Below are 13980 nucleotides of genomic sequence, written 5' to 3' on the forward strand. Positions count from 1 at the left end.
ACGTCCCTCGACATATGCAATGTTGGTTTGTTCCCTCGGTGACTGTGCCTCGCACGTCTCTCCAGTCCTCAAGGCTGACGCAGAGAAGTTGTATGCGAGACCAGCCTCACCAGACGAGAGTGCGCGGTGACATTGATCAATAATTCCCATCACAGGGTCTTCGGTTCAAGCGCGCATAACCACTTGGTATAAATCAACGACTCTGGTTGTTGAAAGCAGAGGCATGGTGTAAGCACCCATGGGAAACCAAATTCTTTGTATGACCTTGTGATAGGCAGCGTTTTATTTTGCTTTATGAAGACTTGAAGATTTTCAACATGACCGACATCCGTGTCAGCTACCGTGGTGCCTTCTGGGGTTTTCTTCCGACCTGCATATATATTAGAACCGGTCATAGGGGAAGCCAAAACAGGTTGTAATCCGTTGTTACGTGAGATCAGAATCTCGATACGCAGATGCTTGGATTTCGTCCCAATTCAGGCGTGCGGTATCTTGAAGCTGGTCTGCGTCGGTTGTTTTAGTAGGAGTAGGAGATGGCTGGGAGACGATGGCCTGCGAGTCGCATCACATCTTGAAGTAGCTCTCGCATCGTCTCGTGATCATACCTGCTTCGTTCTAGGCCAAACATTGGTAATGCGGTTCTTCGAAGTCCAGACTGGCTGAACCTCCGTTCATCCGAGAGCGCCGACTTGGTTCAACATGTGCAAATGCAGTGCCTTCGACCGAAAGCACCCAAGTCTGCATGCTTCGCCACTGATGTGTGAAGTAGAGAGGGGGGAGACAGAAGACGAATCGATTGACGACGACGAAAAGAGAAGCTGGAGCCACAGTTACCCTAAATAGGGAATTCATGCGACAAGCGGCAGAATTACCGGGTTGGGCTTCCCCTCATGGTCCCCCGCATGCGAACCCCCATCAAGCCCACTCTTTCTTTTGCTTCTTCCCCAGCTCGCAGCGCCGTCGTGGCCAAATGAAGCGCCTGCGATGGCGCTCATGATCCATCCCAGACCCATCACCTGGTCATTCGGACACTCTCCGACTAGCTTCTCCCCGATGGAGCTGCTTCTGCGTAGGACTTCCCCGAATACATACTTATACCGGGCGCCGACCGGTTTCCCAACACCCAATTCTGCTTCGAGCGTGTCCTACACCTAGTTTTAATCCAACACACCAAGAGGGGATCATCCAATATGTCTCTAGCTCAGAACCACTACATAATCCAACTCCCCTCAACACCTACCCTTCACCGGGCACCAGAGCCGCGAGCGATTGCGCAACAATGGATCACAGATCTCGAGGTTCTACTGAGAACCAGTGAATTTTCTAACCTGTCCAGTCTCGTTCATGAGGAGTCATGGTGGCGCGATAATCTAAGTCTGACCTGGGATCTTCGCACGATCCAGAATCTCAGCGGTATCCAACAGTTCCTGACCCAACACCAACCCCGCGCCCAATTGTCTGCCTTTCGGCTTCAACATGAGGGCAAGTGCCAGGCAAAACTGGAATCACCCGCCCCAGGCCTGACGTGGATTTCGTCAATGTTCTTCTTCGAGACCGCCACCGGACGCGGCTCTGGTGTCATTCGTCTCACCCAGGATAGCAAGGGTGTGTGGAAGGCCTATGCGATCTATACCTCTTTGCAGGAATTGAAGAACATGGAGGAGCCGGTAGGAGTGCGAAGGGCCTACGGTACAACTGAGACGATGCCAGGAGGTTTGGCTCAGGGAACTTGGATTGAGCGGCGAAAGCGGCAGGTTCTCTTCAATGAAGAGGAGCCCGCGACGCTCATAGTGGGTGCCGGTGAGTATTATTTTCTCAGAGACAGGCCATCGCGCTAATTATTTCTTTAGGCCAGGCTGGTTTGAACCTGGGAGCTCGTCTTCAGTCGCTCGGCGTACCCTCTCTGATCGTTGACCGTCATGAGAGGATCGGTGATAACTGGAGAAACCGTTACAGGGTATGCGTACCTCTCAATCCGGGCTTCTATATCAGCAGCTGACTTGTACAAGACCCTCGTAACCCACGATCCTGTCGAATTCACACACATGGCCTACCTGCCCTTCCCAAAGAATTGGCCCGAGTTTACTCCCAAAGACAAATTAGGCGACTGGTTCGAAGCCTACGCAAGCATCATGGAACTAAACGTCTGGCTCAAAACCAGTGTCACAGCAGCTACATACGACGACACTAAGAAACAATGGACTGTGACGGTGACCCGCGGCGATGGTACGGAGCGCATCTTGCGTCCTCGTCACCTCATCTGGTGCACCGGCCACTCTGGTGAACCCTTGGTCCCCACCTTCACCGAGCAGGACAAGTTTAAGGGGAAGATTTACCATGCTATTCAGCATGCCGATGCCTCCCAACATGATGTTAAGGGGAAAAAAGTCGTTGTTGTTGGTACAGGAAACAGCGGGCACGATATCGCTCAGAACTTCTATGAGAATGGCGCGGATGTGACGATGCTCCAGCGGCGCGGTACATACGTTATCACCGCCGACAAGGGGGTCTTCATGATGCACGAAGGTCTCCACGCGGAGAACGGGTATGCCCATTTCTCCTGTCACCCTCGTCTCACCTCAAGCTATACACATTGACTGACTCCATGAAAACACAGACCCACAACCGAAGAAGCCGACATAATCGCCGAATCTCTCCCTTATCCTGTCCGCTTCGCGCTAGACGTTTACTTCACAAAACGCGTCTACGAGGCCGAAAAGGATATAATGGAAGGCCTACAACGCGCAGGCTTTGAAATTGACCACGGTATAGACGGCGCAGGGATCTCGCGCGCCTACATGACCCGCGGTGGCGGATACTACATTGACGTCGGCTGCAGCCAATTGATCGCAGACGGCAAGGTCAAAGTAAAGCGCAGCCCCGAGGGGATTTCGAAATTCACTGAGCGCGGACTTGTCCTCAAGGACGGGACCGAGTTGGAGAGTGACATTGTTGTCCTCGCGACGGGGTATGATAATATGCGCACGACTGTGCGGAAGACGTTGGGGGATAAGGTGGCGGATCGGTTGAGAGACGTGTGGGATTTGGATGAGGAGGGAGAGCTTAATGCCGTGAGTACTTTCCTTTCAGCCCTGCCCTCTCTTGTCTTCTTCTCTTCTGGGGCTTCCCCGAGCTTGTTCAAAAGGTTTGGTTGAAACTAACAGGCTTCTTATAGATGTGGCGGCCGAGTGGCCATCCGGGATTCTGGTATATGGGTGGTAACCTTGCCCTGTGCCGCATTTATTCCAAGTTCCTGGCGTTGCAGATCAAGGCTATTGAGGTGGGGTTGGTGTCTCAGTAAGCGAATTATTAGATCATATAGAGTTATATTAATGCATGCGGCATGTATCTTCAAGGCATACCAGAAAGGTACGCTGAATTGCGTGGTGTCTTAGTAAAGATTAGGGCTCTGTACCATAGTTGACAGTAGGTATAGTTACAACCTCATTTCCAGTGCATTCAACGGATGGACCGTCAGTCCCCGAATCACATTGAACCCTCATCATTATAGAAGAGCAGGAATAATGAGCATGGTTGTACAGGGTTATAATTCTAGAGGGACTAAATGGTACTGCTTCTCTCCGGTGATCGAGGCGGCTATGTTGGATGGTGGTGCATAGCTCAAGAGGCCCAGACCCCCGGTTATATTTGTTGGGAGGAGGTTAAGTAGTGAAAGGGGATAAGTTGTGCAAACATCTTTCATAGGTAGTGTATCAGGTATCTATTAACATACATATCTCATCCTAAGTAATAACAAAAAAAGGCCCCGAAATGCAAACAAGGTCCTCGCTATCAGAACCAATATCATCATAGTATCCAAGAAAAGCTCTGTATGTCCAATCAACAAGCCACCATCAAGGTGGGCGCAGAATATACGGAGCATAAGTCATCAAGAGTAGTCATAAAGATAGAAGCTCTATGCCTCTAACTTAGTCGTCAGTTTCTTCCACGCCGTCATCAATAATCATTTCCACCTCCTTCACAGGATGAAGAAGCATCGGAGGTAAGCACATTCGTCCTTCACCGGCAAGTTCTTCTTGTTCACCACCGTCATTGTCGACCTTGTAGCCGAGCCACCGCCTCCATAGATTCGGCGAGAAGCCAGCGGAGTAGAACCAGGTCGTGCCACGGAAGTTGTGTTCACGGTCACCAAAGATGGATGTGCGCGCGCCTCCGGAGGCACCATTTCGCCCGGCGTTGAAGACAGATTCGAGGTACTCGGTAGGCCATTGTCGATCAATGTAGACGGAATGGGGCACGTAGACAGCCTTGAATCCATGATGCAGGGCGGTGGTAGCAGGCCACATTTCCGAGAACATCGTATGACGCTTGAATGTTGTCTCCTTGTGCATGGTGTGTAGCAGCTTGCGCGAAAGTCGAGAAGCAGTAATGATTGCAGCTCGTCGTGGTGGTAAGCCCTTTTCATGACTGTATCCTGTAACATCTTCCTTTAAATGCCATGTGGTCCCATCTGGATCGTAAAGAGGATTGAACACAATCAGATCTGCCTCCTCATCGACTCCCCATTCGTATCGATCCTTCTCCATTGTTGTCTGAGGGATGCCCTCTCCCTCCACTTCTAAAACATCCTGCTCGTCGGGTCGCACAGGACCCCAGACGAACTTATCGCCCTGGCGCTGGGCAGGTTTTTCGCCATGCGCAAAATCATGGTTTGACCCCGCACTCCACATGTTGTTCGGGCTATTGGTGCCAATCTCCGTCTGCACACGGACCATCTGTCTGAAATCTTCCCAGGACCCGTGGATAGAAGGAACATAGAACCTAGAGTTCCTTTCCCACAGCCCTCTTCGGGGCTGCTGACGCGCCCAGGTGACAACCTTGTCGAACAAGTGGTACCAATGACCAGTGTATCGTGCGTCCATCTCCCAGTTCCAGTAATAGTCGTATTCAGGATGCCGGTAAGCAAAGTACTGCATAGGCATAAAGGTGCTGCGGTAGACTCCATGAACAGACAAACCACGAGCCCAGGTCTCTTCTAAGCCTGAGTAAACAAGGGACATTTGCTGCTCGGACCACAGGGTGCCCATTCCCTGGAACTCTTCTGGAAGAGCATCCCTAAGCACGCGGTCATAGGTCTCATCGTCCGCCCAGATTTGCAAATTCGTGTCTCTGACATGGACCAGGAAATGAACAGTGTACTCTCCGCCAGAGAGGAGGGAAAGCTCGGAGATCAGAGCACGTAAGTACAAAACGTCCTCTGAGGTATACTGAAAGTCATGCCACGTCCTAATCACCATCGCCGTTCGAGGCAGACGCTTTTGGTTGTCTTCAACGAATGCTGCTCTTTCTTTTGAGGTTTCGGCTGACTCATCTGACTCGGTGGCACGAGCCATCAATGTTTCGAACCTGTCGGGTTGCTGCTGAGGTATGTCCTGGAAACGGTGACTATTTATGGTCATGCATCGGTTTTGCGCAGCTGCCCAGCTCACTCGGCCAAAGTCCACGGGAGGAAACTCATCCCAGATTCGCTCGGAACCTTCCCGATGGCCTTCCAAGCCTGCACCTATGCCACCTTTCCTCACACTATAGCCAAGGCCATATGGGCCCAGGCGTCCAAACCGATCAAAGCAGATGTCGTCTTGAATGCCCAGCATCTCGTTGGATCCCATCACAGCGTCCGGAAAGCCACGGGGAACTCCAGGGTAGGAGTGCACCATCGGGATTCGCAAAGTCTCGTCTTCGTCCAAGAAGCACTCGCGTTTCATACCATACTTTTCAATGTACTCCGGCGATGTATAATCCGGATAGGGATTGAAAGTCGAACTTGTGAAAGGTAAAGCCTCGTCACGCGCTTCAAGGCTTGTTGTGTTTGAGCTGACATCTTTGTCTGAGATCATGCCTTCGGGGTCGTCGTTGGGATACTCTGGCACATTGTCTGCGCGTGAAACCAGTGTTCGAATGCCTCCATGGTATCGCTTAAGAAAAGGGAAGCTCTCCCATTGAGGCGGCCTTGATGGGGCTTTGGGTACTTCGAGCGGCGCTGGTGACACTTGCGATGTGAGAGTAAATCGAAAAAGGGTCAGGATAAAAAGCAATAGGGCCGAGAACAACGCGAAGCAAAGCCATCTCATAATTCGGTGGGGGATTCGATAGAAACCGATGGTCGCTCGTGTGCGCCGCGTTGTAGCTGCCGTATTTATCATGGGATAGTAGGAGGCTGCGGATGAAGAAGATGCTATCGAATCGTCACCGCTGTCGGAATCTAATGAGCTGTGGCTCATGCTTCGATAATGATAATCCCGGCGTGAGTATTGTTTTTCGATGTCGATTGTGTCTTTGCGGACCCCCGGTCGACCGGGCGATCGCCCTCTCGTTTTGAACGCCATTGTGTTTTACACAATGTGATGCGCCTAGAGGCCAGGGACAGCACCGGACAGGTGAGATATCAGATAGAAGGCATCAACTTCTCGTGCGTTTCGGGACGCTGCGGGTCTAAGAAGACAATGTCTTAAATTAATCCAAATTCAGGGTCGGGAATCCGAGGTGAGCTCACAGTACGTAATAATAGCTTCTCCGGGTGTTGAAAGAGCAACAAATCAAAGATGAGTAGCTTAGTGTAGATAGTCAACCCAAACGACTACCACTAACAATGTTTCTTGACGAAATATCAGAGAGATAAAAGCACCACAACGGTCAAAATGGAGCTGACGAGAGGCAGAAGAACGGTGGAAACAAAAGATGGCAACGCAAGGACAGAGTATACACGAACTGTTTGCGGGCCGTCGTTGCCAGAGCGATGCCCCCGCGCTTGCGCACCAGAGCGGGCCAGCCGTCGCGACCAGATCGGATCGAACATTCGCTGTCTTGACTCGTCACTCAGCGGAGGTTGGAAAAATAAAAAATAGGCAAATTTGACCTGGCGCAAAATGCTCTGGTTCGAATCCGGGATTGTCTTTCTCTTTTCATCCTCTCCACCGCCTCAACAATACCTTCCCTTTTGTCTTCAAGGCTTGATCCCAGGGAGTCTAGGCGTGTGTTTCAGCGGTGCAGCTTTCCTCCATGCCACATACACTCTTCTTCTCGTCGGCAAGAACCTATGGCTGTCTGCCACACATGGCAAAGTAGGTTATCGCTCACGAGATCAATGACAAAAGCGATGATGCAGCAATCTCACCTTGTCGGGGCTCATTGCGGAGCTGCCTTGCGATTCCTGTGACTTGCTCAACCACGTCTTCCTGCGTTGTCACCAGTCTTGGTCCCTTAAAACTAGTGGCTAAGCACAGGGCAGAGCTTGTAAATTAGGCCCTGTTTCGGCATCATATCGCGCGTCTAGGACCCCTGGTCTGGTGCCTGCGGACAAAAGTCTTTTTTCTCACCAATCGTGATGTGGAGGCTCTGTACTCCGCATCCTGGGCTCGTCCCCCACACTTTCTCCTACGTCAGACTGCGATCCCCTTTTAGATTTTGTTATCTCTGCACACCGTTTACTGAAAAACCATGCGCTCTGCTTTGCCTTTACTGATCATATGAAGGTATTCATGATGTTGTTTGCGGGGGGCAAAGGAATGCGAACAGCACCCACATACATCATACTGACGCCTCCCGATGGTATCCGCGTACCATGATTCAGAAGATGCTCACTCCACGACGACACCTCTGGATACTAATCGACATGTTTCTAATTGGACTGCGCCGCCAACATACGGTGTGATGTAACTGGTTCGGTCGCAACAATCCGCCTGATCAAGTTGGGCTGCCTGACGTTCAGATACCTTCAGCTAGTACTTTACTATGCGACTCTATAAAGAGCGTTGAAGCACTGATACTGGAAGCATCGAGTCAAACCACCATAATTACCAGGCCCAGCCTCTTCTATATGGTAACAATCTCTCGCAATAGTCTATTTTCAAACTGACAATCTTCCAGGCAAGCAGCAATCTCAAGTTCGTCCTATCTTATCCGGACCATGGGGACTTCCCCTTCGCCCTTTTGTCCGTTTTCCGCGTCCAGCTTGTCCTCCTCTTCCTCCTTCCTCTCGCCGTTTACCTCACTCATACCATCCGCAAAGACTACCATGCCTTTCTTGCCCTTGGGCCTGGCGGCACACCCTCGACTCCTGCAGGATACCTTCGAATCTGCATCCTCCGCCTCGTATCTCTCCGCAACCCTCTAGAACCCCCGCTAGTCCCGCCAACACTCAACCCAAAACATGGCTTCTTGTCCCGGGCCATCCTGCCGCTTCGCTCGGGGCCCCGTCCTACAGTCGTGGGAATCGCACCGCAGCGCCAGATAACCCAAAAGTCCGGTCCACCCATGTACGACGCCCTTTCAGCAGAAATCCGGCGCCTCACCAACTCCCACCCAAACACACTCTTCACCGCAACCTCGTGCTTTGAGAAACACAGCACAGGTATTTTCTACCGCTTCCCGACTTCCACTGCTTGCCCGAATCCCGGCACCACCAGAGCTGGGGAGCAGCAGCAGCATAACCGCCGTCCCCAGCTACAATCCCACAAACACCGCATAACCTGCAACGGCGAAGTCTGTCATTCCCATCCCAGTGACGGAAGCCTACACCTCACTCTGCACCCGGCTGACGTGAAGCTTGTTATTGAGCGCGGTTGGGGGCAGAGACACCCGCTAGCAAGGGATGATTGGTGGTGGGTGACTAGGTTCGTGCCAGCGGGATTCGTTATGATCTATGCGCCGCGGGACGCGGACGAGTTAAAGTGTGTTGTTGAGATTATACGGGCTGCGGCATGGTGGGTCGGTGGGAAGGAGCTGCGATGAGGAGTTGATAATTGAGCAAAAGGTAGGGTTGCGTTGGAGTCATAAGTTCAGGAAGCATGCTTACGACAGAGACGATTCATGAACACTGTAATGAGGAAGGTATATGGGATAGTAGTCTGTCGTTACGATGGTTGTTTTTGAGCGAGCATATAAATTTTTAGGTCAATTTGATTACTATCTGCTTAGCTTTCAGTTACTAATGGACGAAGATGGACTCAATGTGTCTAATTTAATGCTACTTTGAGAATCTACATTTTGAGCACCCGCATCACAAACCCAAGAATTGCCGAAGATACCAGGTGCGCACGACCGGATTCCTTCCTTCACTCAGACGTTGCGATGCCGAGGTCAAGTTTTGCATAAGCATAGGCATATGTATGGATTGAGACATCAAAAGAAGAAACGAGAAGGGTTGAAGGGAGAAATGGTAGTTGGTAGACGATTTGTAAACGAAGAAGGGGCGATTGTTTTCAAGCGCAAAGGATAATCTTTCGGGTTGACGCCGGGATTAGAGAGAGAAAAAGGAAAGCTAATAGCATAGAGAAAATAAAGAGCCGTTAGGAAACATACAAGCACCACCGAGTAGCACATCCCTTCCCTATACGAGGCGTCTGTCGGCCCCCAGTTCCCCATCCATCATATCCCCAACTCCCAGTCAAAAGTTCAGGTATCTATCCACTCATCACATATAGGCTGCCGCATCTAGTCGCGGCCAGTCTTCCGCAGTGTCTCGGCGAGCCATTCGAGACCTTCGTACAAACCATCACCGGTGGTGGCGCAAGTAGATTGGATGTACTATGAACACGTTAATTAGTCGCTAGATATCAACAGGAGAGGGGTCGATAGACTTACCCAGGGACGGCGGGTGAGGCTTTGAAGACCGAGCTGCTGGGTAATCTCGGCAGGGCTCATGGCGTTCTAAAAGAGAAGTTGCTATCAGTATCCGTATCCAAGTGGGTGGTGCGTCATCGGAGGGTGTATGCATACGGGTAGATCTTGCTTGTTGGCGAAGACAAGGAGAAGGGCATCACGGAGTTCATCCTCGTTCAACATGCGCTGCAGTTCTTCCCGGGCTTCGACGATACGGTCGCGATCGTTGCTGTCGACGACGAAAATGATACCCTGGGTGTTCTGGAAGTAGTGCCTCCAGAGGGGCCGGATCTTGTCCTGACCACCGACATCCCACACGGTAAATTGGATGTTCTTGTACTCGACAGTCTCGACGTTGAAACCTGTAGACAGCCAAGGCCGTTAGCATCTCACGTTATCTAGGCGCGCACAGACGCAATTGAAACCCGGCGCCCGAAGGCAGCGGAGCAGCTTGATGGCAGGCCAGGGAGGGAAGAAAGCGACTGACCAATTGTGGGAATGGTGGTGACGATTTCACCAAGCTTCAGCTTGTACAGGATAGTGGTCTTTCCGGCAGCATCGAGACCGACCATCAGAATTCGCATCTCCTTCTTACCCCATAGTCGGTCAAACAATCTCGAGATGGCGATACCCATGTTGGCGGTGGCGAAAGCGAGTCCTCAAGGTCTAGAGAGTGATGCGAGGTTAGATCAAGCGATAAACCCGAGAGGGAAACCGAAAGCAGGATATCCGAGGCGAATGCGGTTGATGTCGGATGATGGAAGGTGAGAACAGGAAGCCAGGGTCGGCGCAGCTGGGGAGGATGGGGGATGAAAAGGCGGACTGAGGGGCGTTAGGTGGTCACGCCGGGAGACCACCGTGTGGGAATCAGGGGTGAACTGCCCATCCGCTCGAAGAAGTGGCGAAAGCACGGAGAGGAGAGTCGAGCAGTAAGGCAAACGACAGGGAGGCACTTACCAACAAGATAGGAGTTGAGGGAGCAGACGTGAGGAGGATGAAACGGTCGGACAGGTCAAGCAGCGAGACTGGACACTGTTTTGTCGAGGTGTGGAATTTTTGGGTGCCAGAATGCCAGGTCGAGAAATTCAGCCGCCGGCGTAGCTTCCGTCACTAATCGGCGATGCTCGACAACGAATTGGGAGTCACGACAGTCCAGAAACCACTTGGACAAATGAAAGGACGGTGAATAAATTTGTATATAAGGTCCTGGGTCCCAAGATACACTCCTCTCCGCTGCTATACCTCCTCCATTATTTATCCTCTCTTTCAACGTCTCTGCCTACTCAGAAAGAGGACACGGTGTTTCCCGTCCACGGCGCCCAGTCACCACTGGTTCCAGGAGGTTCGCCCATTGATCCCTCAAGAGTGCTCGAGAGGGCCCAGATTCGAGACGCTATGTCCACTTTGATAGGCTCCCGTTATATCTCTTTCAGTCCCCAAACCCGGTGGATCGCCAGAAGTGGCTCCCGCTGAGATATCTGTCTCGTGCTCCTCACACCAGATATTTGGGACAGCTTGCGTCAACGCCCATCCACACTGGTCCCTTCACAATTCTGTTGGCATGACTATCGTCCTGGACTAGGCTCACTTCTTTGATTCTTTTGAACGGATCTTAATCCCTTGATGCCTTCAGAGACCTCTCTAACTTAGGAAGAAGATTCCGATCATGTGATCCGGTAGCCTTAACGGTCCTACGTGTCGAAAAGACAGAACCCAATACACAGCCATAGAGGTGTCGAAGAATGGCTTCTTTTGAAGGCCATTGACTCATATGCTTGCCTATGGCGGGTTGTATCATTCTAGAGCACATCCATTGTTATCTACCTGGTGGACACCGCAACCACACTGCGCCCATTGCTGCCTTGAACCTTGTGGGATAATGCCATCTGGCTTCTTGTGGCTATCATTAGGGTATAAAAGTCAAAACTGCATGCCAGGGTATAATATAACCCTTTTGAGGAGGTCTTCTCCACCGTACAATCACAACGCGACGTTCGAATCTACATTTGGGCCCCTCTCGAAAAGCCTGATCTTTGACTTGCGAAAGAACGTCCGGAACATTGACCTATATATGGTCTTCCCCTCAACAGTGTCGCTCACATACCCGAATAGGGAAAGCAAAATGATGGACAAGACCATGATCACAGCAAAGCTCACCCAGTATTCGACTTGGGTGTATACTCCTTTGACCCCCTCGAGCTCAGTTGAAAAGTAGCCCGTCATCAAACTAACGGGTAGAAACAAGATGGTGACCTTGGCCAAGAGGATTGTTATCCTTGTCAGTTTCTCAACAGCCTGAGAGTCTTTCAGAGCGATCAAATTGAAGTTCTATATAATTTTTTGTCAGCAATGAATCACGAATGAATTGGAGCCGTGGCAACGTACGAGGAATGTAAGCGATTCTTTTTCTGTCAAGCAGCTGTCGATCTCAGACAGGCAGTAAAGCTTGATGCGGTCCAGAAGTCTTTCAAACCGAGCTATAGCGGGTGTGCTTAGACGCACACCAACAGTCGTTTCCGGAGCACTCGAGACACTAGTAGCGCTCTGCATGGTCATCTGCCGGCGTTCATGGATCTCGGTATCGGCGAATGTATGTCCTACCGCATACTTTGGGTGAGCTGAGCGGGCTTCGTCGCGAAGCACACGCTGTCTCTGGAGGATGCGGGTCATGATGAGCTCGTAGCTTTGGTAGAGGCGTTTGAGCACCGCGAGCTGTCTGCCCAGCCAATGTAGTTCGTCTATCAGATCGACCACCGGTTTGGTAAGCATGTTATGTCTCTACATCGAAGTCAGTACTCCTCCGAGGAAGTAGAGGGATTATTATACCAAATGATCAAGCGCGACTCCGTACGTGTGCTCACGCTTTGCGACAAGCGCATAGCTGGAAACCCAGTCGTCGAATATGTAGAAAAAGAGAAGACTTGGTCCATCTTCTTGCTTGATAGCGGCGGGATCCGGGCCCGTGTCATGGAAAGGTCGAACTCTGATTGTAACGAGCGAGTCATTTTCTGAAGCTGGGGAGTGCTGCTTTGAGACCCCTGCAAAGATCAATTGTATATTTCTGCGGGACACGGCTGTAACGGCTTTCATCTCAGCTTCCGATTGTGCTGCCGATTCAGGATATGGGTTCTCTTGAATGGAAACAACAGTCCCTAGGAAAAGTTTAGCACAAGCATTGAATCAAAGACCAACCTACATACCATCGTCGAACAGCATGAGCCATGACCATAGCCGCCGTCCATCCGGCAATCCCCTCCCATTCGGCATATCAAGATTAGGAACCACGTAAAGAGAGTTATATCCGATGCAAGTATCTAGCCAGATTGTTAGTGTAAGCTCAACCAAGGCCTGGAAGACACTGCATACACCTAGGGCCAAAATCTGTAGAGCAGAAATGCCATATCTGATCTACAACATTGCCAAAGGTAAGCCCCCTAGGTGAGGCAGCAGCATGGACTCTTTCTGAGCTCGGCAAGTGTTTCATAGCATGGCCATCCTCAAGGTCTTCGTTAATCTGGACACGAGATGGCATAGCACTACTTTTTGGCTGGAAGCTCTTTCTCGGGGCTTGGTTTGGAGCAATGTGTCGCTGAGGACGGCGGGCTACCGGATCGCTGCACATCAAACCTTGCAATCGCTCAGACACGCCGTAGTAGCTTGTGATGGCCTGAACAAGTCAGACAAGAGTAACAATTGTAAGCGCAAATTAACTGACCTTGATCAAGTCCTTCTGTTGTTCCGGGGCCCAGATATTGCTTACAACGTTCAGCGACCTCCAGTAGGCGAGATAGAGAGGAAGGGGAATGGCTTACATCCATCGCGTACCGAAACACCTGGGCTTCTGTATGTAAGTCAGCTCAACCTCACTCGTTATCAAAAACAGACACGGTTTGCCTATCACATACACTGTGGGTCAGCAAGGCCGTAAGATCTTCCTGCTCCAGATCTACGGCACACCATGCATCTTCGTTGCCGAAATCCAACACAAAGCTCCGAGTCTGAGCATCGCGCAATGACGCCAAGTTATCTCGGAAATGCAATTCCTCATCAATATTTCGAAACTTCTTCGAGATGCTCAAGTTTCCTGGAAAGCTGGAATAATACTCCTCTGGTGTCATCAAGCTTCGTACTGGCGATCCCTCGGCCATGTTGTCGGTCTCCGCTCTCCGATTGTTTGGCTACTCTTGCTCGTCAAGCTCTGTCGAACCTACCATCAGATGCGACAAGGAGAGTGCTTAACACTTTGAGGGCTGAGTTTGGTTAAAAGGGCGATGGAGTTCGGGAGCGAGCTCGTGTGCACGAGATCAGCTGCCGGAGGAAGGTGACCGGGGTCATTTGAGCGCTTAAACACAGAGCCTC

The 13980-nt window shown here is 51.1% G+C and overlaps 5 protein-coding genes across 5 annotated transcripts; 2 read left to right on the top strand and 3 right to left on the bottom strand.

Annotated features, from left to right (window-relative positions):
* Positions 1 to 1190: 1190 nt before the first annotated feature.
* On the top strand, positions 1191 to 3301 carry BJX68DRAFT_267906 (putative flavin-binding monooxygenase; the record flags this gene model as incomplete). The annotated part of the gene is made up of 5 exons (XM_071045935.1): positions 1191 to 1800; positions 1851 to 1957; positions 2010 to 2545; positions 2618 to 3071; positions 3176 to 3301. The coding sequence occupies 5 exons, from the start codon at positions 1191 to 1193 to the stop codon at positions 3299 to 3301; spliced, it is 1833 nt and encodes a 610-aa protein (XP_070898029.1).
* A 388-nt stretch (positions 3302 to 3689) lies between these two features.
* BJX68DRAFT_239208 (DUF3405 domain-containing protein) lies at positions 3690 to 6679 on the bottom strand. The gene is made up of 2 exons (XM_071040489.1): positions 6515 to 6679; positions 3690 to 6453 (listed from the first exon to the last, which is right to left on the bottom strand). The coding sequence occupies exon 2, from the start codon at positions 6345 to 6347 to the stop codon at positions 3930 to 3932; it is 2418 nt and encodes an 805-aa protein (XP_070898030.1). The 5' UTR covers positions 6348 to 6453; positions 6515 to 6679; the 3' UTR covers positions 3690 to 3929.
* Positions 6680 to 6887: 208 nt separating this feature from the next.
* BJX68DRAFT_267908 (uncharacterized protein) lies at positions 6888 to 8751 on the top strand (the record flags this gene model as incomplete). The annotated part of the gene is made up of 2 exons (XM_071045936.1): positions 6888 to 7082; positions 7888 to 8751. The coding sequence occupies 2 exons, from the start codon at positions 6888 to 6890 to the stop codon at positions 8749 to 8751; spliced, it is 1059 nt and encodes a 352-aa protein (XP_070898031.1).
* A 432-nt stretch (positions 8752 to 9183) lies between these two features.
* On the bottom strand, positions 9184 to 10890 carry arfA (putative ADP-ribosylation factor). Its single transcript, XM_071035845.1, has 6 exons — positions 10579 to 10890; positions 10109 to 10287; positions 9739 to 9983; positions 9604 to 9669; positions 9322 to 9546; positions 9184 to 9239 (listed from the first exon to the last, which is right to left on the bottom strand). Exons 2-5 carry the CDS (start codon positions 10254 to 10256, stop codon positions 9454 to 9456), a joined length of 552 nt encoding a protein of 183 aa, XP_070898032.1. The 5' UTR covers positions 10257 to 10287; positions 10579 to 10890; the 3' UTR covers positions 9184 to 9239; positions 9322 to 9453.
* Positions 10891 to 11516: 626 nt separating this feature from the next.
* On the bottom strand, positions 11517 to 13979 carry BJX68DRAFT_106916 (uncharacterized protein). Its single transcript, XM_071035844.1, has 8 exons — positions 13527 to 13979; positions 13434 to 13462; positions 13337 to 13376; positions 12988 to 13288; positions 12822 to 12935; positions 12448 to 12773; positions 12007 to 12399; positions 11517 to 11949 (listed from the first exon to the last, which is right to left on the bottom strand). Exons 1-8 carry the CDS (start codon positions 13767 to 13769, stop codon positions 11602 to 11604), a joined length of 1794 nt encoding a protein of 597 aa, XP_070898033.1. The 5' UTR covers positions 13770 to 13979; the 3' UTR covers positions 11517 to 11601.
* Position 13980: the final 1 nt, after the last annotated feature.

This window comes from Aspergillus pseudodeflectus (assembly GCF_044049435.1).
Source record: "Aspergillus pseudodeflectus strain CBS 756.74 chromosome Unknown BJX68scaffold_27, whole genome shotgun sequence".
NCBI classification, from domain to species: domain Eukaryota; kingdom Fungi; phylum Ascomycota; class Eurotiomycetes; order Eurotiales; family Aspergillaceae; genus Aspergillus; species Aspergillus pseudodeflectus.